This window comes from Phragmites australis, chromosome 2 (assembly GCF_958298935.1).
Source record: "Phragmites australis chromosome 2, lpPhrAust1.1, whole genome shotgun sequence".
Taxonomy (NCBI): Eukaryota; Viridiplantae; Streptophyta; class Magnoliopsida; order Poales; family Poaceae; genus Phragmites; species Phragmites australis.
Genome location: NC_084922.1, coordinates 30203194 through 30229052, shown reverse-complemented (window position 1 = coordinate 30229052; position 25859 = coordinate 30203194). Strand labels below are relative to the sequence as shown.

Here is a 25859-nt window from a genome sequence, read left to right as displayed (position 1 = left end):
TTCACGGGGCATCCGACTAGCCGAGACATCTTTCCACAGTGGCGACGACAGTCATGATATCTTCCTGCAAAACCTTCATGAGGCGGTGGTGCCGCCCAAGACATCTTCTGTTAGGTGCTTGAATTATTGTTTACGTGTGGTATTGTAGCAGCACGCGGTATTGTGGCACATGATAATATAAGATTAGCCAGATCGGTTATTAGAGATAAGTTAGAGTTAGATTTAAATTAATACTTTATAAGCCGGATGGCCAGTGTTAGCGAGCATATTCATTATGTTGTACCTGTCCTAGTCTCTAGGGTAGTGCCAATTTTCTAGCTAACTTAGCTTTGGTTAGTTACAGCCTAATAGCTTCCTATACGTGTATATGTACCTGATGCACATATCAATACAACTCACGATTACATCTCTCTCATTCTCTATATGGTATCAGCTTTTAGATCCTCATCTTCTACTGCCTCCTCTCTCTCTCACGGCCATGAGCTCTGTCTCCTCCTCCAGCTCCAAGCCCAACTCATCGACACCGCTTAGCGCACAGATCACCACTCAGCCACTCCCCTCCTCGCAAATTCAACTGATCAACATAAAGTCCCATGTGTCTATTGTGCTCGACCTCCATGAATCCAAGTACGACGTCTAGCAGTAGATGTTCAATGTTGTCTTTGCCAGTTTAGGCTGACTGAGTACATCAATGGCTCCATCGCGTGCGGCGACTCAGAGTGGGTCTAGAACAATTTCGCAATTGTTTCCTGGATCTATTTGACCATCTCTGATGAGATCCTCCAGATGGTGCAGACTGATGATGATACGACCCACATGCTCTGGCGCGCCATTCGATCGTTGTTCCATGACAACAAGGAGGCATGCTCCGTCTACATCTCTACCGAGTTCCGGAACCTCTACTAGGGCGATATAACCGTCCTCGCCTACTACACAAAGATGAAGAATCTCGCCAGCGCTCTTCATGATCTCGGTGCTCCGGTGGAGGACCGTGATCTGGTTCTTAATGTTCTTCGTGGTCTGAAACTAACAACTTCATGGCGTCATCCCCACAATCATGATGCATCTTCCACTCCCTTCTTTTTTTAAGGTGTGTTCTTCTCTACTCCTCAAGGAACATCGCCTGGCGCAATTCGATCGCCTTGTGATGTATGCTACACTCATGGCGCAGGCACCCAATGTGCCATTGGGTGTTCCTGCTCCTGCCTACTTTGACCTCGCCGCCCATGTGCCATCCCCGACAACAACACCACCTGCTTCTTCTGCGCTTTCCTCGTCATGCACCGGGGGCAAGAAATCAAAGCCTAAGAAGAAGAACTTTGACGGCTCGACATCAGGCAACAACCGCTCGGGCACTTCTTCTCCGGCACATGCCAACTCCATGGTCGGGCTCTTCCAAGCCTGAACTATGCAGTATCCACCGCCTCCGACCTCTGCAGGCGTGCTTGGTGCTCGACCCAGTGTACCTCCTCACCAAGCGTACCACATCGCGTAGCCTCACCAGCCTTCACCAACACTAGCTTCCTTTGCATCACCGTCATGGGATCAGGTCTCTCTGATATAGGCACTAAACACCATGGCCGTGAATCAGCCTTCATCCAACATTGATGACTAGATCCTCGACACTGGTTCTTCCTCACACATGTCCTTGACTAGTGGTAACCTAACCTCTCTTTCTCCCTTTCCACATTCTTATCGTATCATAGTTGGCAATGGCTCCCTTCTTCCCATTTCCCACTCTGGTCACTCTACTATTCCTACCACTTCTCACAATCTACAACTTTCATATATTTTGGTTTCTCCTTTTCTTGTTAAGAACTTGCTGTCAGTTCGCACTCTTACACGTGAGAATTCAGTTTTCTGTGGAATTTGATCCCAATGGTTTCTCTGCTAAGGATCTGTAAACCAAGGCGGTCATCCTCCACTATGATAGTGATGAAGATCTCTATCCTCTGTCGTCATCTTCAGCTCTGGCGGCACATGCCTTCGTCTCCATCTCCACCGACACATGGCATCGACGACTCAAACATCCTAGTCATGCTTCCTTTGATTTTCCCCTACGCCATTTTGATTTCACTTGTAATAAAGAAGAAGCACATACTTTCCATGCATGTCATCTAGGCAAGCATGTTTGACTTCCCTTCTCTTCTTCTACTACACAAGCTTCATTTCCTTTCCACCTTATTCATGCTGATGTTTGGACATCGCTAGTTACTAGCATTAGTGGTTTCAAATATTATCTTGCATTGCTTGATGATCACACTCATTTTGTTTGGACCTTGCCACTCACAAAAATCCAATGTTATATAAGTCATTATGTCCTTCCACGCCTACACTCAAACGCGGCACTCTCACGTTGCTCACTGTTTTCAGTTCGACAACATATGAGAATTCGACAACGCGGCCATCCGCTCGTTCTTTGTGAAGCATGGGATTCAATTTTGCCTCTCCTGTCCGTATATGAGCCAGCATAATGGAAAAGCAGAGCGGGTACTTCGCGCCCTCAATTACTCCATGCGCACCATGCTTCTCCAAGATTCTTTGCCCTATGCATTCTGGGCCGAGGCACTGCAGACCGCCCTACTATCTCCTTAACCGATGACCTTGCCATCCCAAGCAGCTACTCACTTCGTATGAACTACTCTTCGGATCACCACCTGAGTATGGCCATCTCAGGGTCTTTGGTTGCTTCTGTTTTCCTAACCTCGCTGCCACTACTGTGCATAAGCTTGTGATGCGCTCCACTGCATGTGTTTTCTTGGGCTATCTACAGGGTTACAAAGGCTACAAGTGCTACGACCTGACCAGCAAACGCATGATCATCTCACGTCACGTCTACTTTGACGAGGCATGTTACCCGTTTTCTTCGTCCATGAAGCAACAGACACGCTCACCTCCTGAACCCGCTCAACAGCCGTGCAACATGATCGACAACGCCTTGCACCCTGCGACACCCCCACCTCTCGCACTTCCCAGTGCCCCGCTCACCCAGCTGCGCCCCAGCACAACCCACTCCCGCATCGCATGTGCCACGCTCGCCTAGCCGCTTGCCAACGCCACCACTTCAACAACCAACACCTGAACCGCCCGCTGCAGTCGATGATCCTCCAATGGCCTCAGCTCCGCCTGCAATAACATTACAACAGCCCGCAGCCTCGCATCACATGGTCACGTGCGAGCGTGCTGGTATCCACAAGCCTAACCCCTGATATGCCATCGTGACATGACCACTAACATATAACCTCTTTAAGGCTCTATCCATCTAGCTCTACATGATTTGAACCGGCGAGCGGCCATGTAGGAGGAATACGATGCCCTTGTCGCCAACAACACCTAGCAGCTCGTGCCTCGTCCACGCGATGGCCATGTCATCACCAGAAAGTGGGTCTTCCGCCAAAAATTCTGTGCTGACGGGGTGCTAGACCGCTACAAGGCCAGGTGGGTCATTTGAGGTTTCTCACAGTGTCCCAACGTGGACTTCACCGAGACATTCAGTCTGGTGGTAAAGTCAAGCACCATTCACACTGTGTTGACACTGGTCGCCTCTCAATGCTGGCCAGTGCATCAGCTCGAAGTTAAAAATGCGTTCCTGCATGACTTCATCGATGAGCAAGTCCACTGTCTCCAACCAATTGGCTTCATTGACTCCACACACCTGTCTCATATCTACTTGTTGTCCCGGTTTCTGTATGGACTCAAATAGGCATAGGGAGCATGGTTTACACGGTTCATGTCCATAGCGGCTGAGCTCGGATTCACTTCATCATGCATGGAAGTGTCCATGTTCATACTCCGGTGGGGATCGGCTATGGAAGTGTCCCTGTTTATACGTCGACGAGATTGTGTTAACGGTGTCCTCCACCAAGCTTCTTCTGACATCATTGAGAATCTCTGAGAAACCAAGTTGAATGTGTCTTGGTTTGCATATGATGAGTCATTGACAAGTTCGTTTGTCGAGTCGTCCCATCCTTGCGCTCTGTGAGTCTACCTGCAAAATCATCTACTTGTCTGGTCATTCTGCAGATCTTGTCCAATCCATCACATGGCGCGAGTCGGTCCGCAACAACTCACCACGTAGCAATCAATGCTATGGGACATGACATTGTCCATCTGTGCTGACTATGACTTTGTTCGCTAGAGGAGGTACTTCGGGAAGGAAAATATTTGAGTAGACACCAATAAATATGATTAGACATGTTAGGTATAGGTGTCTCGCAACCAGTAAGAACTGATCGTGGGACTATATTATATTGCAAGGAGGCTGGCCGCGTAAGCCTTGCACTGGTCGGGTGAGCCAAGGGTTGATCGCTCGATCAGCCAGGGTTCAGAAAAAAAATCCCACCGATCGCCATATTCCTCATGAAGTCTGTTAGTCAGATACCCTCTTACTTCATACTCCGATTCTCTTTCTCCTATGTTTTCACTGATGTTCTAAGTCTTTGTAATCTATAATCCAATTCCCCTCCTAACCGTCAACGCCACCCGACTATCATCCCGACGAGTGTTTATGCTAACATCCTCCCACTCATGCTTCAAGGCGGCAGCGTCGAGTGGGGCTCCAGTCAAATCTGTGTGTCCTGTTCATGTTTTCATATATGTGTTAATATTTGAACTAATTTTTTTGTTTGCAAAGATGTTGTCCAGATTGGTTTTCTTGTGATTTTTTTTAGTTCAGTGCACATAGAAAGGGGAAAATGGGTGCATTTGATGTACATGTATTAAAATTTGCGTTTCTTGTGTTCTGTCACAAGCAAAAAAGCCTTGCTCATGTGTTCAGCCAAGTAGATGTATCAACATTTAGCCGGGAGGAGGTAAGATTTGTGCGAAAGTCTCGACGGATCCAAGCTTTCGGACTGCGACGTCCTCGCCAAACTCACACGGAAAAGATAGCAAATGACAGGAAAGAAGCAGGGAATGCGGACAGGCTCTTCTTCCTATCCGTTTCTTTGGCGAATAGTTAGCCAGGCTAGCGCGGATGAAGTGATCGAGTTTGGTGCGGGATGCCTGCGCCAAGGACATCGGCGTTGAGCTATGGCCACGTCAGCCGAGTTTGTGCCACCTTGGCTCTGACCTCCGCCCCAATCGTACTGGCGCAAACTTGTTCAACTTCAGCGCCCTCCACACACGCGCGAATAAAGGGTCAAAACTTGAAAATAGTTTTTGGAAGGCTACATTTTCACAATATATTTTGAAAAAAGGTTAAAATATGAAAAAAAAAACACTGCAGTGGATGCGTGCCCCTCTCCTGAGCCCTGAATCTGATGGCTGATGCCCCCTGGTGTCTGTCAAGCCAGTGAGGCATGCGGTCGCAAGAGAACTTTTCGGATGCTTTTTTGGGGTTTCTCCCTGAAAACAAAGGTTATGACAAGCGCATATATTAAAATCTATTAAAAAGTGAATTTTTAATTCAATAAATGTAATAGATTATGTATGATTAATTGAACGTAAGAAAAATTAAGAGAGACAAACATGTTATTATCGGTGACACAGGAACCGGGGGTCCCGAGTTTAAGGCCAGAACAGTAGAGTGCTACGTGGCGCCCTCTCTCGGGGTTATCTTCCCGAGGTCCGAGAAGATCAAGTTCCGAGAAAGGGTGCTTGGGGCCATGAACAGTGTTCCCCGAGTACCTGAGTTCCTCGATGACCCGAGAAGATCAAGTACCGGGAAGAGGGTGCTCGGGGTCATACACAGTGGTCCCCAGGCACCTAAGTTCCCCGATAACAAGAAAAGCCAAGTTCCGGAAGAGAGTGCTCGGGGCCGCGAACAGTGGCCCCTGAGCACCCGAGTTCCCCGAAGACCCAAGAGCAGTCAGTTCCGGGAGAGAGTGCTCGGGGCCGTGAACAGTGGCCCCCGAGCACTCGATTCCCCGAGGACCCGAACAGTCAGTTCCGGGAGAGAGTACTTAGGGATGTTAACAGTGACCCCCGAGCACTCGGTTCCCCAAGGACTAAGAGAGGGCATATCCGGGAGAGAGTGCTCGGGGTTACGAACAGTAGCCCTCGAGCACTCACAGTTCCCCGAGGGTCTGAGAAGTCCTTCGTCGGTGGTCCCCACAAAGGCTCAGCGGTGAGGTCAGCTGGTGAAAGGCCCGATGCTGTATTTAAGAGGGCGCGTGGCCTGTCACTTCCAACGACTCCCCCCACGCTTGCTGTCAGTCCCTACCACGGTCTGACAGGGAGGCGTGGGGACATTTAATGTACGGGTCCCATCGCGCGTCATCTGGTGCGCCTCGGGATAACGTCGCAAGGCTTGAGGCACACCACTTGCTGCCCTGCTATGTCAGGCTTGCTCTGACCGGGCGGGCACGCCGGGCTGCTCGGAGGCTGCCCGGTGGGCCCTCCCGGCAGCACTCGCCGAAAAGCCGAATGATGACGAACAAGATCGGACGGGGGCGCGTTTTCAATCCTCCCCGTCACCTCGCGCAGCAGCCCATGATGGTTGCTTTCCATTTATAACGCCTTGGAACTCGCGCCATCCTTTCTGGGCACGCTACCGCCTTGACGGGTATATAAACGGGGCGAGCTCCCCGGAGAGGAAGAGGGAGAGTTTCTAAGACAGAGACCGAAGCACGGAACACATTGACGAGTCTCGAAGAACAATGAGCACGAAGCTCTAGACTTAGACAAATATACTTGTAACACAGCAGACCCTCAAAGAGACATTCTCAGAGCATTTATAGCATACATACATGGGTAGAGTGTTACGCTCAGTGTGGCCCGAACCTGTCAAAAATCCCCTAAGCATTTACTCCTTTCCTGCATCCGATCATTCCACTTCCACCTGCACCTCATTTCCTCCAATTTATTTTACCTACGAAGCGGATTCAGAATCATCCCTGACTGAATCTCAAAGGGATCCCTCCAGATCCCCGCTTGAGGAGTTCACCTCTGACAATCATATATAAAAAATTATTGTAATCTTATTCTATGTATTAAAAACTTAAATAACATTAAAACAGAATAGATGTAGTAACAGATAAAGTTCAATTAAATGCCACTAATATAAATAGTAACGAGGAAGTATTCCGCAGAGATCCGTAATTGTGGCTGAGTGAGTGACCTGACGAGATATTTTTTAAGAGAGCAGGTGATGACTTAATTTCGTGACCTACATGTACATTATAGCGTCTCAATTAAATTAGGTGCGTACATAATGCAGGAAAAGTGCAAAAGCTTGGATTTGATTTTGTTATGTAGGCTGCAAAGTCAGGATGAACCAATCAACCGACCGAAAGAACGCAAATGTCCACGGTTTATACAGAAACCATTTAGGTAGTGTTTGTTTGGTAAGATAAGATGGGACTGAACGGATCTATTATATTTTTAAGCTGTTTAGATTGAGAGTAGTGTGATGAAATAGTTTAGAATTAGGGAATATTTTCAAAGATTTGGAACAGAGCCGCTCAAAAAAAAAGTTAGAACGCAGCTAACCCACTTCAAACGTGACACTAACGATAGACTAAGATGTTAAAATAGGCTCGTTCTATCCCACCTACCAAACAAACATCTATATATATAAATGAAATCATCTTATCCTCAAATATATAAATAAAATCATTAAAAATTAATAACACCCAAATATCTCCAACGAAACACTACCTTAACTACCCAAATATCTCTGCCCATGGTTCATCGCATGGACAGTGCTTGAAAACTGATGACACACTCCCAATCTCGTGGATTGGATAATCATAATCGAGGTCGTTTTCGGTTAGTCCACCGAATCTCCAAAGTAGTAAGCTGCATAATACTTTTGACTCTGTCTACGGCCACCCCAAACTGTAAGTGGTTTTGTTCATAACATAGCTATGTGTTCGTTAACCATGTCAGCTATTTATAATTTTCCTGAATTTTTGCACAAGTGTATTTCACTTTTGTTAGCTATTGATTTGTACACACTAGTCAATTGTTCGAATGAATATGATCTAATGGGTGAAAAGTATGACTTAGGCTTAAGGAAAAAACAATTCGCCTCACAAATAAGCAACGGCTGTGTTAAGTTAGTAGAGTCTGGATCCAATCTAAGAAAAAAGTTTAGGAATAAGCATGAGCACCGACATTTGTGTGGATGGCATTGGGAGTTCGCTGTTTTGCTCTTGTATTATCCTAGATTTGCTATATTTCCGTGTGATGTTGCATGATATTGTAGATATACATTTTTTAAATTGTCCAGAGCATCATAAATTGTCTCAATATATCCTTAATGGTGATAATTCGCAGGGCATCTTTCTGCAGTTCCTAATACACGTTTTTGTTCGTGACGATATTTTGGCACTTTTTAGTTGGCATTTATACCTTGCAAGGTTTTTCAGATGCCAAAAATCATTGATGGTTGCATTACACTCTCTATTTAAGAACAACCTTAGTATCCACCAAAAAAAGATGAATACAATGAATATTTGCTCCGACATACAAATATTCTGCTCAACCAACTGTCCCATTATAGTATTTACTTCTCCAAACAACATTTTTTGTTGTCGCATTGTTTGGATTGTGATCCCTTATGTGCTTTAGGACCATATAGAAAAAAGTCATTACAAGACATTGTCACCTAATGAGTTAGTATTAACAAATTTAAATTTTGAAAAAAAAATTGCCCCCACAAAATGTCTGGAGCATATTAATACACAATAAATGTTTGCTTTGTCATACCTATATTCCGCTCTAAGCCAATGAACCCATTATAGCATCTATTTTCCCACCACTTGTTTTTATTTACGGTAGCACTATGTGTAGATTATAATACATTTTACATGCTATACATTACTAAAAAATTCTTTTTACGACATTTCCACCTTAAAGTTCAGTGCTATTATACCAACGTAAAAATTTGAAATATTAAAAACTGCCCAAAAAATATCTTGAACATCAAGATATATTGATCCACAGCCACCCCACTCCGCACCCAAACCAATGGAGTGAAGTGCAGAGAGGTGACCACACCCCACTACACCCTCCCCTAAACCCACTGGCTCACGCAGAGTGGCACTGCACACACTCTCGTTGCCGTCCGCCCAAACGGAAACGAAACAAACCACCGCCGCGCTGCGCTGCCTTCTGCGGCCGGCCGCGCCCGGCTCAATGTCTGCCGGTACCGGGGGGCCGGCCACCGCCGTGCGGCTCCGCGTCGCGTGGCGCGTCGTGCGCGCGGCGGAGCTCCTGGCCCTGGCTGTGCTCTTCTCCCGCTCCTTCCCTCGCCTCCCCTGCGCCGCGGCGGCGGCCTCCTCCGTCCTCCGCCTCGCCGCCTCCCTCCTCCTCCACCCCCGCTCCATCTTCCTCCTCGCCAACGCCATCGTGCTCGCCCTCCTTGCGCTGTCTCGCCGCGACATCTCCTCGTCCTCCCCTTCACATGCGCCATCCTCCAACCACGACTCGCAAGACCAGTTCCTCCCTTTCCCGGCGCAGAGGCTGCTGCTGCCGCCGATCACCGAGGCGCCGGTCCCCGAGGAGGAGGAGGAGGTGGTGTTCGAGGACAAGCAGGCGGTGCACGTGACGACGGTGCGCGCCCCGCCACCGCGGCGCAGCAGGTCGGAGAAGGCCGCTGGCGGCGGCGGGAGGGGGCGGGCGGCGTCGCCGGAGCTGCGGCGGGCGGAGTCGGAGAACGGGCGTCGTCGGCGGTCGAAGTCGGCGGCGGCGCCGGAGGAGTGGGGCGCAGAGGACGAGGAGGCGTTCCGGCGGGCGGTGGAGGCGTTCATAGCCAAGCAGCAGACGCGGTTCCACCGCGAGGAGTCCTTGGTCGCCGTCGCCAGGGACGATGCTCCAGCGATCGCCGGAGCCATGGCTGCAGTGAAGTGAGTGAATGCAGTGAAAGCGAGGCTGCAAGAGTGCTGAGTGTGAAAGTATTGAGGGAACAGGGGGCAAGTAGTGTGCAAAGAAAGCGTGCTGGCGCCTTGTTTAGTGAACAAGTTTTGTCTTTTTGCCTCTTTTCTTTCAAGTACGTATCTGAATATGTTTCTTTCTTGTTCTTACTTTTGGCGCGGCCTCTGATAGCGGCTGCCGATGCCGATGCTGATGGGCTCAGGTTCTGATCGGCAGCACTATGTGGATGCAGCGCACCCTGACTGATCTCGTTGATCTTTCTGTCTAGTTTATGGTGCATATATATAACCCACGGAAGTTATGGAGGATCGTGGTATGTCCAAACATGTAGAAGTAGAACTCGGTGCATTCAAATTCAAGTGCTCCTTCTCACCAACATCCATTTTCATTTCTCAATCGCCTATGCTACGCTTCTATCCATGTAAGACCGTCTGATCACGGTTGAGACTGTACAATACACGATCCACTCGAAAGATGTATCGATTCACTCGTACGAGTAGGTGACACGATCTATCGGTCGATTTCCACCCAGTGGCAACGACAAGAATGTGAAGTCGTTCAACAGCCATGGCAAGAACAGGTTCGTCTCGTCTCCGAGGACATGACGGATTAGACGGTTCACACATGGGCTGGCTCGCACCCGATCGCGCACACTGGCTCTTCGCCGAAAGAGCACGCCCCCCCCCCTCCCCCGCCTCCGGGTGGGATTCACGAGCACGTCGGTCGATTCGACGACCGATTCGATGCAACGCCGTGCTGTTACCGTGCAACGCATGCAGAGTAAAGAAAGGCTTAGGTTCCACGCTCGCGTGCACTGACACTGACATGACCATTCTTCTTCTCGCGAGATGTTTTTCCTGGGACTGACACGACACGGACGTGGAGTTTTTTTTTCTTTCAAACTGAGCTCTAGGAACCGACGCGACAAGGAAGTACAGCGCACGTAAAAAAAGTTTTTCCCCCATCACCTGATGTGTCGCTGGCTCTCCGGGTGCACCGGGAAAGGTTGACATGTCCGTGGCTGGCTTTGCGTGGAGTGTGCGCGACGACGAGCGTGCGTGCGTGCCTTGCGCTGTTGGCTTGGCCGGCCCGCTGCAGGGCCTGCACGGAAGAAGCACCAGGCATTCAGGCTCAGGGTATGGAGTCTGTCCCAGTGTCCCACGCTGGTGTTTATCTTTGGTTATCAATAGCTGCAGGGATCATCAAAAGTTAATGCCATTCACCATTTCCTGTTTCATTTCTTTACCTTTGTTATACACAACTAGCCACAACCGAGAATATTACCCAGTACTGTTAGCACATTTTGGTTGTCTATTTGTATATATCCATGTCCATTTTGGATGAAATGATTCTTCCCGTGCGGAAGAAGCACGCTCGCTCGACACTTTTGTGTTTTGATATATATATATATATATACACACATACGCGCCCTGTAGCTTACTATATTTACTAAGGCATAATTTATGCCCTTGCAGCTTTATTAGTAGTTCTAAAAATGGGCCCAGCAAAAGAACGTGGTGGAGCTCTGCATTCCTCAGAGATCTTGGAGTTTCAGAGGGCACCGGATGAACGATGCCAACAGAAGATAGCTTTTAGATTGCTACTTTGTGCAGTCATGGCGCTGCTTTCCCTTTGACTACGATCCAGCAGAATCACTACTTGTTCTTTCATGCATAAATGGCGGTCCCTATGATGACAATAAGATGCCTCCTCGTCAGAAGAGCAAGGGCATTTGATACTTGTCGCTCCTTGCTACTATAGTATGGTATCTGGACCAAAGAATGGCAGGGAAAAAAACGGCCAATGAACATATATAGTATGCTGCACGTGCTTTCTACGTCAGACGCGGGAGTGTACGGGATCCACACGAGAGGGTGCGTGAAGCTACAGGAGCACTCGAGACTTAGAGTAGAGCACACGGGAGGTAGCAGCACCAGGAGCGAGGGGAGGTGGCTCGGTGACAGCGCCCTCCTAACCACAGCAGCACCCTCCTTGCAAAAGTGGAGGAGGAGGCTGTCACGGTGGCGTGAATTGAGCGAGCGGGGATTAAGGCGTGGAGCAAGATGGCTTGCAGGGGAGCGGCAGATAGGGGGAGGAGGGGTTCGAGGTGTGGGCTGGGGAGAAGGGGCGCGGGCCGAACGGGTGAAGGGAAATGAAATTGAGTATTTATCGAGTGGCATGAGGTAGGTAATTTCTGTGAAGTTTAAAAGTAATCTGCAGGATGTGGAGGCAGATCGTATGTGGTTGAGGACTGACTATTACATATTTTTTAAGTAATAGAGATATGATTTTAGGTTCAAAATAAAAAAAACCAAGACCTAAACTTCTGCATTGTTTTGTTCTCCATCCAGTACCTGCTTGAAATGACCAGAACTAAGAGTACATGTAAGTTACATGTTTCATTTATTTCATCTTGATGCGAAGGTACTCAGTTTTCCCGCGTACTCTCTAAAAGAGCTCCAGGAAAACTCTGAGCTTGGTTGTGTTGCATTGCATACATGTACATGCAAAGGTCTGTCAGATGTTACTATGGCATTATAGCTTTTGCGTGATGTAAAACAACAAACTGTAACATATACACGAACGACCGCATTCAGATTTTACTATACTGAAGCTGGTAGTGAAATGCTCGTCTCTCATGCGGAGTCTGCGAACCCAACCCTCATCTTGCCGTAGTCGAAGATGGTATGGTACGCTCCCATGAAGACATCGCCCAGTATCCTGCATCAGTTTCATCGGATTCAGAGAATGCGCGCATCTCATGAAAAGCAAAACCACAAAAGGATTGAGGATTAATGTTGATCTGCAGCGAATGCAGTTCTTCCAGGTTAAACCGTTCTATTGATCTTACCAGAGAGGACCTATTGGAAGGGGAACGTCCAAAGCCGTGAACCCGCTCATGCACTGAGCCATGAATCCCTCGCCAACCTTGAGAATGTACTGCTCGACAGGAAGATCATATGAAATCTTGTGAGACTCTGTTAATTGCACCCTGTTAAGAAGCGAAGTTTATGTAATGCTGCAGGTAAGTGCAACCTGCTCAGGTTGGAGCTCAAATGTCCTTCCACCGATGCTGAATGCGACACTTTGTAGGGAGTCAATGTGTCCGCAATCCACATGTGATCCCACAGGACCGGGCATGTTTTCGCAAAGCTGTCGATGAACTCAATTTGTGGTTAGACATGTTTGATGTATGAATACAGAATGAATCGGTGACTCAGGATAGCCTCACCCTATTGACATACTCAAGTGTGCCCTCCTTGGTCTTGTTCTGACTGAATTCACTTTGCATCCATGTGACAGCCATCTCACATGCATTACATGTAGCATCAGACACGCCATCTACAGATCCCACCACACTCTCAATACCAGCACTGCAAAACGGAAAACTTTGTTGGAAACTATTTGACTTCAGAAATACAAACGAGTTTGCCAATCATCTCACAAACCTAACTTCATGTGTTCCATCGAATGTGCAAAGCCCAATCTTCCAACATACTTCTGCTGGTGGTGTCTGCAATCAACCAGATAAGCGGAATTACTTACGTAACTCAACCAATACAGAGTGTATTTATTTCTCCAACAAAGTAGCTAGTAGAAATAGTAGACGTCAGGAATTTAAAAGTATCAGGCAGAGAGCTCAAACCTGAGCTTTCAGCAGCTCTAGTATTTCTAGCCCATACCCAGCAACAACTTGTTTGCACTCTTGGTTCACCACTCCAGCTGCTCCTATCTGTTCATTGATCTGGGCAATTGCAACCTACACAACACAGAGTACTCAAATGAAAACCCCTCCCAGGACAATACTTCAGTACTAGTTTGGAGTTTTTTTAATCACCTTTGGAATAAACATACGATAAATTAAAACATCAAAGGATGAAACGTTTGGAAGGCTACGGATTGCTTACTAGAGGACCAGCAATCAGCGAAGTTCCAGAGTCTGCTATGGCCGCACAACCGTCCACACAAATTCCTGTCATGACATTCATCATCTATCAGAGAAGAGGAATGTTGCAACCATCACTAGACCAGGTGGTTGAAACAGCAAATGAGTTCAACGACATTACCGGTGCTCTTCCCACCAATAAGAAAGTCACCCATCTCAAACTGCATATACCAATAGTAGAATAAGTCAAGTCGCAGAAAATTTTTTGGTAAGAGAGATACAGAAGGTTCAAAAGAAAAAGGTCAACCTGCCAGTAACCTTTCCGAGTAACTCTGGTGTACGTATGACTGCCTTTGTAATGGCTGGGATCAGCACCTCCAAACACAATTTCACCTCCGTCCTGTTCTTTCGGGTTTCGATTTAACCAAAAGGAAAAAACAGGTTCTTTCACCAGACCTTGTCCAACCATATTGTACCTGATAGAGCATTAAACATGTCAAATGCCAACCAAAAAAAAAAGAAGTGATTGTTGAATGTGACACTTGGTTACAAGCTATCTATGACAATCTCTATGCCGAACTTTTTCGCTTTATGAGAGTGGATAAGTGTTTTTGGTTTGTTTAAGATGAGTGATTGAAAAGTGTGTGAATTTGGTTTGATGCTTGCTTTAGCTTATTTATGATTGAGGCTAAATAAAGTTGGAGTTGGAGTTTCTATCTCGGGTGCAATAAGTTTATACTTATCGGATAATCTAGTGTGAAAGTCTTTGACATCACCGGATAGTTCAACGTGTCGCAGGTGTGAGCACCGGAGCAATTTAGCATAGAAAGAAAAATGGAAGCACTGCACCAGATAATCCGGTGAAGGCACGTGAAAGGCATATGAGAGTGCTAGACTTTTTTCCCCTTTCTTTTAATGTAAGTTTTTTAATTGTCTTGTTGATTTTCGTTTTTACTTTTGAGCTGTGATTTTTCAACATTGGGAAGTTGCTCTTCTTGTTACTAGAAGTATAAACGTTCATATACTCATGTATTTGAAAGGGTCTCGAATTCCCTTGCTTCTAGATCATCAACTTGGAGAGTTGCTTCTTTCGATGACTTTAGTCTTGGTTTGATCTTATTTCAAGTTTCAAGCTTTTCTGTACAAAGACAAATGAAATAGTCTTGAATAGAACCTATGCCTTATATTCCATCTGTGGAGTCATATTGCATTATTATTTTCTTTCTCTCTCTAACGATTATGTTTCCGTTTGAGCATTTTGAGGAGCGTTGGATGAACAAAGAGTAGATCATCTATTTTGCAAGAAATTTATAAGGCGCATATTAACCCCCCTCTACTTGTCTATCTTGGTCCTACAATTGGTATTAGAGATAGTTTGATCACTTGTTGATCTTAACTGGATTTGCGATCTGTATGTGACATAAAGAGAAGTGGGAATATTCCATTGTTCGATGAAAGAGACTTTTTTTAATTGGAAGGTGTGCATGTAAGCTTATCTTCTAAGCCAATGAAGTGCAATATAGGAAGTAGTTGATTCCAACTACGAGATCCCTGTTGCTCGCACGACTCAGGTTCAAATCGAATAGTATGGGGCTAACAACAAGACCAAAAATATTTTCTTCACTAGCCTGAGTCAGAATGAGTTTGACAGGGTCTAACACCTTCGTATTGCTCGGGAAATCTTGATGACTCTGAGTGTCTTTCATGAAGGCATTAATCAAATTAAGGCCAGAAGCCAAATCACATATAACTAAGAATATCAAATATTTGTGCAAGTGCCTGGTGAATCTCTGGATGCTATGTTTGCTTGTTTTGATAGAATCATGAGGAACCTTAGATCCACTGGTGTTTTTCCATACTCTGACCATAAGAGGATGATCAAGCTTCTCTATGCTCTCGATCGTAGCATATGGGAAGTGAAGATCTCGAGCATTGAAGAGTCACCAAGTTATGACACGTTAACTTGTGATAAACTTTTCAGTAAGCTCAAATCCATCGAGATAGTCAAGGTGGCTCGGATTAGTCTCGAAAACCTCTTGTCTTAGAACATGGCATTGGTTTCCGGACATAACGGTGGCAACCAATTTGGAGGTGGTGTTTCTTGTACTAACATTTTATCTGGTGGATTTGCTTTGTCATCCCTTATTGCTATCATAGAGGAGCAAGTGGAGGTACTTGATGGTTAGGATCTTACCCTTATTGTGAAGAAGTTCACCCGCTTATATAACAATCGCTGAGATCGGAGTGGGGGTGGCTCTCAAGCCTGCTTTGAGTGTGGTGACACCAACCACTTCAAGAAGGATTGCCTCAAGCTCAAGAAGAGGGAGGACAACGACCACAACTAGAACAAGCACAAGAAGAAGAATAAGAGGCCATTCTTCAAGAAGAACCATGACAAGATGGCCAAGAAGGCAGCCAAGGCGTCTTCTAGGGTGTTTATTGCGGCTCTCAGCGACGTCGACACCTCTTCTAGCAAGGAGGAGAGCTCGAAGGAGGAGGAACCGTAAGTGAAGAATAAGAAAAAGGCCAAGGACTTTATCGGCCTTTGCTTCATGGCAGATGACAACAACAATAGTAACCCCGAGCTTGATCCCTCTGAGGTATTACCTTCATACGACCAGTTTTCATCCAAATCGATACCTTGAATGATATTCTCGTTAGCCAGGATAGGTTACTTAAGAGAGTTGTGCGTGAGTTGATGGAGCTTAGACCTATGTATGAATCTATTTCTTCTGAGATTGAGTTACTTAGGTCTAGGACCAAGGTTGAGGATGAGGATTCTGAGAGTTGCTTGGTTATCATGAGTGAGCTTACCGAGCTTCAAACTGTGCATACTCAAATCGCTAGTTGGCTTGGGATTATTGAGAAGAAGCTTTAGGAGGAGGAATCTAGACCTACTCTCTTAGGTGCTTGCAAAAATTACCCTTTGCTCTCAAAGGATGTTGATGTGAAAGTCAAGTGCACAAAGGAGCTAGAGTCTAGATTGAAAAGTACTGAGAGTTCTACGAATGTGTAGCCAAAATGTTCCACCTATATTATCCTTAAGGACAAGCTCAGTTGGGTTAGAGAGCAAGTTGAAAAGCTCATGGCTGAGAAAGAGTGCCTCCTTCTCTTGTGGAGAATTGCTCAGAAGGCAAGGGCAAAATAGATTTAATCCTAGCTAAGACCAAGATATGCGCTGACAAGGCAGGTTTGGCTTTTGGGTTAGGTTTTGAGAGGGTGACATATAATAGAGAGAGTAATACTGTATTCACCATATCTACTACCCTAGATGTTGAGAAGTCTAAAATCAATGCCACACCACCACCCATCAAGAAGACACTCGTACCACAACCTATTAAGGAGAAACCTACACCATAGTCCAAGAAAGTTCCACAACCTAAGGTGAGAGCTTCTGTGAGAGAGCCCAGAGTGACCAGTAGCCAAGGTCCCGAGAGACTTTACCATTGCACCTACTACCAGAGGAAGGGTCACTTGATTGGTTTTTGCTATCGCTGTAGGAGAGATGAGCGGTGTGAGTGGGAGTGGAGCACTCATGACATGTACCACCCATCTTTTGGTGCACATGAGCCTTCTTCTCGCTCTTACTCACGAGTCTTTGATGCTTTTCAGTCTCTTCCTAGAGGCATTGTCCAGCGTGGGCTTTACCATGACTCATATGGTTTTGGTCCACGTATGAGAGGCTTTGAGTCCTAGTGTTTTGGAGGACCACGTGTTCCTCATCGTGGTACTCGTCCCCAGCATGTTGGTATTAAGTTGCATGCACCTACTATTTCTGTTTCATGGTGGATGATCCGGTACTAGATTCCTAGGAGGTTTTTGACTAACCCCAGTACTAAGCCATCCACCTTCTATTCTTCTTATATGTATGTGGCAAGAGGAGCCTTGAAGAACAAGTGGCTCACCAACTCAGGTTATTCGCGTCACATGACCGGAAATTCATCATGGTTCTCTAGTCTCACCCCGACGAAGCATCACGAGTATATCACTTTTGGGGATGATTGGAAAGTAGAGTGAAGGCTAAAGGAACGGTAAAGGTAAATAGGAGTTTCACTTTCAAAGATGTGGCTTCGGTTGAGCATCTGAGATACAAATTGCTTTCTATATCTCAGTTGCTACATGAGGACTTGGAAGTGCGTTTTAAGCGTGATACTTCTCGAGTTCTTGATTCTTCTGATGCTTTGATTTGCAAGATTTCTTGATTTGTAAGAGTTCTTCTCGGTGCTTAATTGCCAACCTTCTTCTGAGCTTTGGATGTGGCATAGGAGACTAGGGCACATGAGTTTTGATTTACTTACTCGTTTGAGTGTCTTGGACTTGATCTGAGGACTACCCAAGTCAAGTTTGAGAAGAACCTTATTTGTGCTGCTTGTCAGCATGACAAGATGGTTGCCGCTCCTCACCCACCAGTCAATCTGATGATGACTGAACAATCAGGAGAACTTCTCCATATGGACACTATTGGTCCTTCCTGTATTCATTCGACGGGTGGGAAGTTGCATGTACTTATCATTATTGATGACTACTCTCGTTACTCTTGGATCTTCTTTGTTGTAAGTAAGGATGAAGTGTTGTCACACTTTCGAAGCTTAGTTTCTAGATTGTTCAAAGAACTTCCCGGTGCATTAGAAGCAATTCGCAGTGATAATGGCACCGAGTTCAAGAACTATATCTTTGATGCTTTCTGCCTTGAACATGGCATTAAGTATCAATTTTCTGTCCTACACGTTCCTCAGCAGAATGACGTGGTTGAGAAGAAAAACAGAACATTAGTTGAGATGGCTAGGACGATACTTGATGAGTATAGGACTTCTAGGAGGTTCTGGGCAGAGGCTATTAGAACTGTTTTTGCGGAAAACTAGAGATAAACTCACCGGATGGTCTGGTGTGGACTATGTGAGAGCGCCGGAGCAATTTGTGCAGAAAAGGTTTTTGGCGCCAGATCTGACAAGATATACCGGATGATCCGGGGTTGGTAAGTGGTCACACCGGAGGTTTCGTCGGACCTTTTCTTGGAGAGAAGATGCAAATGTGGGTCTGATAGATGTGTACACGTTGAATGATCTCGCATTGGATAGTGTGCACACTAGAGCTTCTCATCAGACTGTTTCTTGCAGAGAGTAAAATTTCTAGTGTGCAAAAGGAGTTACACACCGGATTATCCGGTGTTCAAGGGGTGAACACGCCGGAACATCTGGTATTCACAAAATTTCTAGGATTTTTTCTTTTGACAGTGATTTTGTTTTGAACTAACCCATAATGGAATTTGAGATATATGTTTATTTGTCTTATAGTGTGTAGGTGATGGATACAATTTGGCAGTCAATGACCTGAATATCAGGGCTAAGCAGGAGGCTTGGTGCCAGATGGTTAAGGAGACCGGACGGAGTCAAGGGTGATCCTAACGGTACCTGTGGAGGTCAAGCTATGCATGGATGAATGGGTGAAGACGACGTGTTGACAAAGTCAAACGAAGAGGATGTCGATGCAAGTGACAAGGCGACTCGAGGGATTAGGAGCTGGAGAGACTTGCCGGCAGTCAAGATTGCGAGACAGAGTTCACGCGTCGATATCGAATGCTTGCTTGAGGTCAAGTCAAGCAGCTGTGAGTCACGCTTTGAGAAGCGTGTAAGGGGGTTTCGCGGAAGGGTGGAGTGTACGTAGCATTATCACGAAGCTAGCATCGATGCGAAGCTAAGTTATGAAGGTGTAATAACCATTCGATGGACGGAGCAAAATTCGGACTAAAATGCTCCCATGGTAGGTAGGAGATCATTGTAAGCGAGGGGTATTTTAGGGACAAGAAAGTTTAAGGGTTAAGCAACCTACCTAGTCCTATAAATAGAGGGGGGTGGTTGGTTGCAATCCTTAAGTCAGCCATTTGAGAGCCTAGTTATAGGTTTTAGAGAGGAGGAGGGGATATGCTTAGTCTTTGTAATAGACTATAGCTATTGTGAGAAAGCAACTTTGTAATCTGCCAAAAATAGGGTTGTTCTCTGTGATTAATGAAGTTTATTTTCTCACATGATCTTATGTTCATCTCATTCTAGTCTTCTTCTTTTGATTCTTTTTCTTTTGATGTAAGTTTTTTGATTGTCTTGTTGATTTTTGTTTTTACCTTTGAGCTGCGATTTTTCAACCTTAGTAAGTTGCACTTCTTGTTGCTAGAAGCATAAACATTCATATACTTATATATTTGAGAGGGTCTTGAATCACCTTGCTTCTAAATCATCAACTTGGAGAGTTGTTTTTTCGGTAACTTTAGTTTTGGTTTGATCTTCTTCCAAGTTTCAAGTTTTTGTGCACAAAGACATATAAAATAGTTTTTAATGGAGCTTATGGCTTATATCTATCCGTGGAGTCATATTACATTCGAATTTTCTTTCTCTCTTTGTCTCTCTAAAGTTTATTCTTCTGTTTGTATATTTTAAGAAGCGTTGGGTAAACAAGAAGTGTGTCATCTATTTCGCAAGAAATTTATAAGACGTATATTCACCTCCTCTAGTTGTCTATCTCGTTTCTAAACTTTATGAATAACAAAATGTTGATACAAAAGATGTTCAGCACAAATATTTGTTAGAGGAAGCAAATAAAATGCCTTAACCATAAAAAGGGTATATTATTGAACTGCCCAGCCGTGCCCATAGCGGTAAATATGCGCTGAGTTATCTCAACAATAAAACCAATAATTCCATAAATATAATATGTTTCAAAAAGTTAAAATAAGATTAACAATGAAAGCTATCGTACCAGACTGGGACTGAGCCCTCAACTGAAATTTCCTTAAATCCAAGTCCAAGGATGCCGTCAAATTTTGCTGCTAGGAAAGTGAAACCAGGCTCATAGGTAGCTTCGATGAATTCCTGGGTGATACAATTAAGTTCAATAAAATCAGTTCTGTCATTTCATAGGTCAAATAAAGTTAATAAATAACAAATTGGCAAACGAAGCACCTGATTTTGAACTACTAGATTGCCAACTGTGACTTGATCTTCACTGTAAAAACCAGAAATCGCCCCTGTGCCGTAGTGAATAGAAGCAGGTGTGCCTGAACAGCACACAGAAATGGAGCGCTCGGACCATCAGCATAATCTTATTTCCAAAGCGCAAAGAAATGGGTTGGAATAGTACCATTCTCTTTGTAAGTGCTGGATTGTCTTGATTCATACTTGGGATGGAAGAAACAGGCAAGCTGTTTTGCAAAGCAACCGAAATCAGCAATCCTCATAGCACGACAAATTGGCAATCATCCAAAAAATCAAAAACACAAAAACTTCAGGCGTCCTTACCGAGAAAATGCACTTGGCAGAAGGGACCCAAAGGTTGGAGCTCCCGGTGTCGAAGACCACGGTGAAATTCTGCGGCGGGCAGCCAACTCCAATCTGCCCGAAATACTGCGCGTTAACGTAGTTCTTCAGCGCGACGATGTCCTCCTGGTTGTAACGTACTAAGCTGCTGTTTTCTCTGCTTCCACTGTAACTCCAGTAGTATTTGCGCCTTCGTTCCATGGCTGCAGCCTCTACGAACATTCTTTGTTCTCGTGCACGAGCTTGGCTAATGGCTTCCCTCACTGGATCGACCTCTCTCCTTGCTGCAGCTTGTGTGCCCTTTGGCATTAGTTCACCGTAGATGCTTTCCATTACCGGTCTCTTCTTCAACGGGATACGGATCAGCCCATCGTTGTCAGCGGATGCAAGCACGGTCGACGCAAAGAGTATGGGTAGAAGGATGCAGAACGTCCCATATGTTCTGTGCCCCATCTTGAGATGATACAAAATAGAGCAAATAAGAAAATAAAGTAGCACCCCCGGAAGTATGAGAATGAGATATCACAAAGCAGATGAACTGAGGCATTATACAGCAACGGATAAAATTATAAAGGTAATTAACTTTTCAGTGACAACAACTAACTCTTGTTTTACTCACCCAGATTTAGAGCCTGATCAAGTATATATACAAAGATAGGAAATCACTCACCCGCTCGGCTGCTCCGGGGAGATCAAAGGGAAGCCGCAAAAGTTTGAGGTATCTAAAAATGGGCGTTTCTGTACTTTTATAGACGGACGACAGAGCGACAACGTCATGGTGTAGAACTAGAACGCCAGCAATGGGTTCGGAGCAAGCAGGTTGGCGGCACGTAACTTTGGCCACTGGATCAGATGCGGTGCCTTAGAAGATAAACGATTCCACCACCACAGATGGCAGGAGTTGCAGCCGTCATGTCGCCATGGTTGGGGAGCTGATCGATCCTAAGCGACCGAGCGGTCCACCGGGGAGTGGCGAGCAGGGAAGCCTTTGGGGGCACGACATGAGGCGTGATCTTGTGCTCCACTCCACGTGCCCGGCGGGCGTACGGCTAAGCACCCGATGCCGATGGCTGGTGCCTAGTAGCAGGCAAGTAGCAATCATGCAAGCAGGGGCCTCACGGAGAGACGGGGATCCTATAACATACTGTATGGTTGTTGTATGTTCACTGATATTTGGATCTAAGTTTCACATATCAGTATCTATGCTGTGCAGTACGTCAGAGGATTCTATCTCTTGCAGACTAGATAAACCCTAGATGTGAAGAGCTCGAGCATAAGATCAAGAAGGTAGATTCAAATTGGCTTAGTTTATGCCGTTAAATAGATCCATTTGTCAATAAGTTGTTCAAAATGGATTGTGTTGGTACATGATGGCAGTCGGCTCATGGGTCATCAGCCTTGCTCGTGTCTATCGGGTTAAATAGCTTTACTTTTTCTAAACTATAAATGAGTGAACGTGTGTGATGTTGTATTCCACATATACTCAATCTATAGGCTTATGTTTGTTTGATGGTCCACCATCCAATCTAATCTAAGGGTTCACGGTCTCTTGATAGTCCATTCCTTAATCAATGAGTCATCATTAGGCTTAAAAACATCAATCAATCAGGCTTAATTAGTCATCAATTAGGCTCAAAACCTCATTCAATTACTTATCAATTAGTCATCACCACTTACCCGACTTCACTTTCCAAATTAACATATGATTAATTTAGAAACCCCAATCAATTAGTCATCAATTAAGCTTAAAATCCTAATCAATTATACTGCAAAACCACACAATTAGTCATCACCCCTCACCCGATTTTCTCTTCTAAATTAACACATGACTATTTTAGAAACTCAATCAATTACTCATCAATCTATACTAAAAAGAGTGAAATCAAACAATCCTATGTCCACCCAAAAAGTATACACGGAACAACCAACACCATTAGATTCAACCCCATCAATTTAATCCAATAACCATGACTCATTTGACATTGTTTTGTTGCATCTAGCGGCTCAGATGCGCAAACGGAACCTTCACCTAGCTCATTCGCCCCAATCAATTTGAAAACCTACAATCGGTTTGTATATGCAATCAATTAACGGATGCTATCAATATTAAATATCCTTAATACACCGTTATTTCATTCCATCTATATCCAATCATCAATTAATCTCCTTCCAAAATGTGTCCCAAATCAATTAATCTTTTTCCAAGATACCGTCCAAATCAATTAATCTCCTTCAAATATACTGTCCAAATCAATTAATCTCCTAAAATATTACCTCAATCAATTAGTCATGATCAATTTAGAAATCTTCTCCTCTCATAAATCTTTTCTGTACATCATAATTCTCTCATCATCTCCTACTTCACCCCACCTGTGCCACCTCCAAGGGGGAACAATTGTCCCACGCCATCGTCATGCACCCACAGCCGTCCTATGCCATGATCCTATGCCAGCGGCCACTGTCAAGACCCTGACCTCGGGTTCCCCTATGTCTCATGTATTAGTCCCTAGATCAAGTAGCTGATATGCAAAAAATTCAACAGAACGGTATCAAATACATACTTTGAATAAAATAATTACCTGAAAAGAGTGAGCGATGGTATCCTGGATTAGGATCCATGGTTGACCATCCAGGCAGAAGAGCCTACAGCGGAACAAAGCGGCACAAGAGGAACAACCCAATGCCATAGGTAACTCGGGTGCAGACGCGACCTTAGACTTCTTCTCTTTAGGTTCATCTGAGTTGAGGTTGATCTCCATCTCAACAATCTGAAAGCAGCAAGACCGAATACATAAGGTACTCAACAAGTCCTATACTACTTTAATGTATTGATAGATACATAAAGGATGCCTCAAGAGTAAGGCTTTATGGTTTATTTTAAGTATAAAGCAGTTTTATGTAGATATTTAATTATATTCTCTACTATTAACTTTGAAAACAATGCAATAAGGTATATCTATGGGGTTTTTGGTCCTGGGAAGGGCTACACCTCGCTCCGGAGTCCCTATCATTGTGTCTGGTGTACCTTTAATACTACACAGCTCCTGACAGATTGAGCCAACAACCTCATAACACAGATATCTAGTTCATACACTCACTCATCAAAGACACACACACCCCTAAGTCTAACCAAAACATGGCCATTGCTTTGCATGTCCATGACTATGGATATGGCTATTCGAATAGATTTAGAATCTATAGAGGTCGTACACTATACTCATGCAATATGCTCAGCCTCCATCCGTTCCAAGCAGAGGAGCGAATCAACCGAGACATGTGAATCACCTTCCCTTGTCAGACAACTACTTCACGACACGTCAAGTACTAGAGGCCTCGTACCTGATGCAAGATCCCTTTCGGCTTTTGCTAGTCCTGCAACACCCAAGCAGAGGGCTAGATAGTCACTTACATCCTCGTTGCTCACTCGCCCTCCTAGTAGGATGTCCAGCTCGGTCGGGAGAAAGAAAAATCCAATTCTGCCCATACAGAATGCATGGTTGCACTGGGGTGGCTTAGCATAATGGCATAATGATTCGGTACTTACACAGCCGAGGTATGCATCTTCAACATTGGCAATGAGTACCACCGGTATCTCAAGCCTCCAATAGCATCCTCACCGGAGGACTACTCTACCTGCCCCCGCTGAAATAGTTTTCACCTATTTTACACACCACCTGCCATATCCTGTACAATTATCAAGGATTCCTCAATCATCAAATATTCAGGGTATATGAGTTGAATTGTTATTCAATGAAGCGACATCTCCAAAGAGATGTATTACATAAGCAACATCTCCAAAGAGATGTATTCCATCCTAAGTATGCTAGATATCAAGGCGTCATCTATCGTTAATATAGTTAACAACAAGAAAATCCTAGGGTGATATGTATTCTAGATAATGATATTTAAGGTATAGCAATTGTTTGATATGATTTAACTACTGTAAGTATTTGAAAATAACACAATACATAGTACATACGATAATAAGTTATGTTTTTAAGTTGATCAATTTAGATTATTGAAAACATGGGCTCAAAAAGATCAAGGAGATAGGACTTGCCTTGACAAAGATCAAATCTAGATTGGTCTTGTTATTTGAGTCTCTGGGTTACTCATCATCGGGTCCTGCCTTCAGTTCCTTTCTCATGTCCTTACTTAGATTCTTGACTTCGAGCCTACGCAGATTAACGACAAAAGACACACATCGATTAAGCTAAGGAACACCAAAACAAAACCAAGGGAACACCAAAGTGAAAGAAGAACAACAGGAAAAACGACGAAAGCTAACCTAGCGGAAAGATGATCGGCAACTCTTAGCTATGTGAAACTGACATACGGAGCCTAGCGGTATCATCTTGCGAAGCTAGGTCAAGTTATTCATCTATTTGTTTTATTAACTTAAGAGAAAACATAATCAAGTCATTATAAACTATTAACTGACAAATAGTAACAATTAGGGTTTCTACATATAGGTGAGTGCGCGTGTAGCGATACATACGTGCATGTGATACCTATACTTATATGTATGTGAGCATGTATACATCTATACATAAGTATAACTCTATATGATTACATATGCTTAAGTGTTGAATTAATTATTTTTAGCTATAGCGCTAATCCATGGTTATCTAGAATATACTCTTAATTACCTAGTGTGGCTTAATTACCACACTAATTAAGCTATATTTTATTGCTGTCATAGAAGCATACATGTAATTAATTAACTAGATTAAACTATTATTTAAATCAAATTATTGCTTATTAAAAGAATAATTAATTAATTAATTAATAATGTTAAATTATTCTATCATATTCTAATGACTAATATTTTTTACTAGTAGCTACAC

The 25859-nt window shown here is 44.6% G+C and overlaps 2 protein-coding genes across 2 annotated transcripts; one reads left to right on the top strand and one right to left on the bottom strand.

Moving 5' to 3' along the window:
• Positions 1-9081: 9081 nt before the first annotated feature.
• Positions 9082-10087, top strand: LOC133905167 (uncharacterized). The gene has a single exon (XM_062346895.1). The coding sequence runs from the start codon at positions 9082-9084 to the stop codon at positions 9793-9795; it is 714 nt and encodes a 237-aa protein (XP_062202879.1). The 3' UTR covers positions 9796-10087.
• A 2106-nt stretch (positions 10088-12193) lies between these two features.
• Positions 12194-21825, bottom strand: LOC133908316 (aspartic proteinase oryzasin-1-like). The gene is made up of 14 exons (XM_062350305.1): positions 21683-21825; positions 20995-21465; positions 20837-20897; positions 20659-20753; positions 20456-20568; positions 14013-14181; positions 13887-13926; positions 13728-13792; positions 13466-13579; positions 13269-13333; positions 13052-13193; positions 12856-12972; positions 12671-12759; positions 12194-12540 (listed from the first exon to the last, which is right to left on the bottom strand). Exons 2-14 carry the CDS (start codon positions 21463-21465, stop codon positions 12456-12458), a joined length of 1626 nt encoding a protein of 541 aa, XP_062206289.1. The 5' UTR covers positions 21683-21825; the 3' UTR covers positions 12194-12455.
• Between the last annotated feature and the right edge of the window lie 4034 nt (positions 21826-25859).

Bases quoted from the DNA above. Each gene is read 5' to 3' on its own strand.
- LOC133905167 (XM_062346895.1), top strand. From the start codon at position 9,082: ATGTCTGCCGGTACCGGGGGGCCGGCCACCGCCGTGCGGCTCCGCGTC.
- LOC133908316 (XM_062350305.1), bottom strand. From the start codon at position 21,465: ATGGGGCACAGAACATATGGGACGTTCTGCATCCTTCTACCCATACTC. The intron at 20,569-20,658 runs GTGCTTCGTTTG...TGTATCACCCAG, and splicing joins ATCTAGTAGTTCAAAATCAG to GAATTCATCGAAGCTACCTA. The intron at 13,927-14,012 runs GTTGACCTTTTT...TGGTATATGCAG, and splicing joins CTCGGAAAGGTTACTGGCAG to TTTGAGATGGGTGACTTTCT.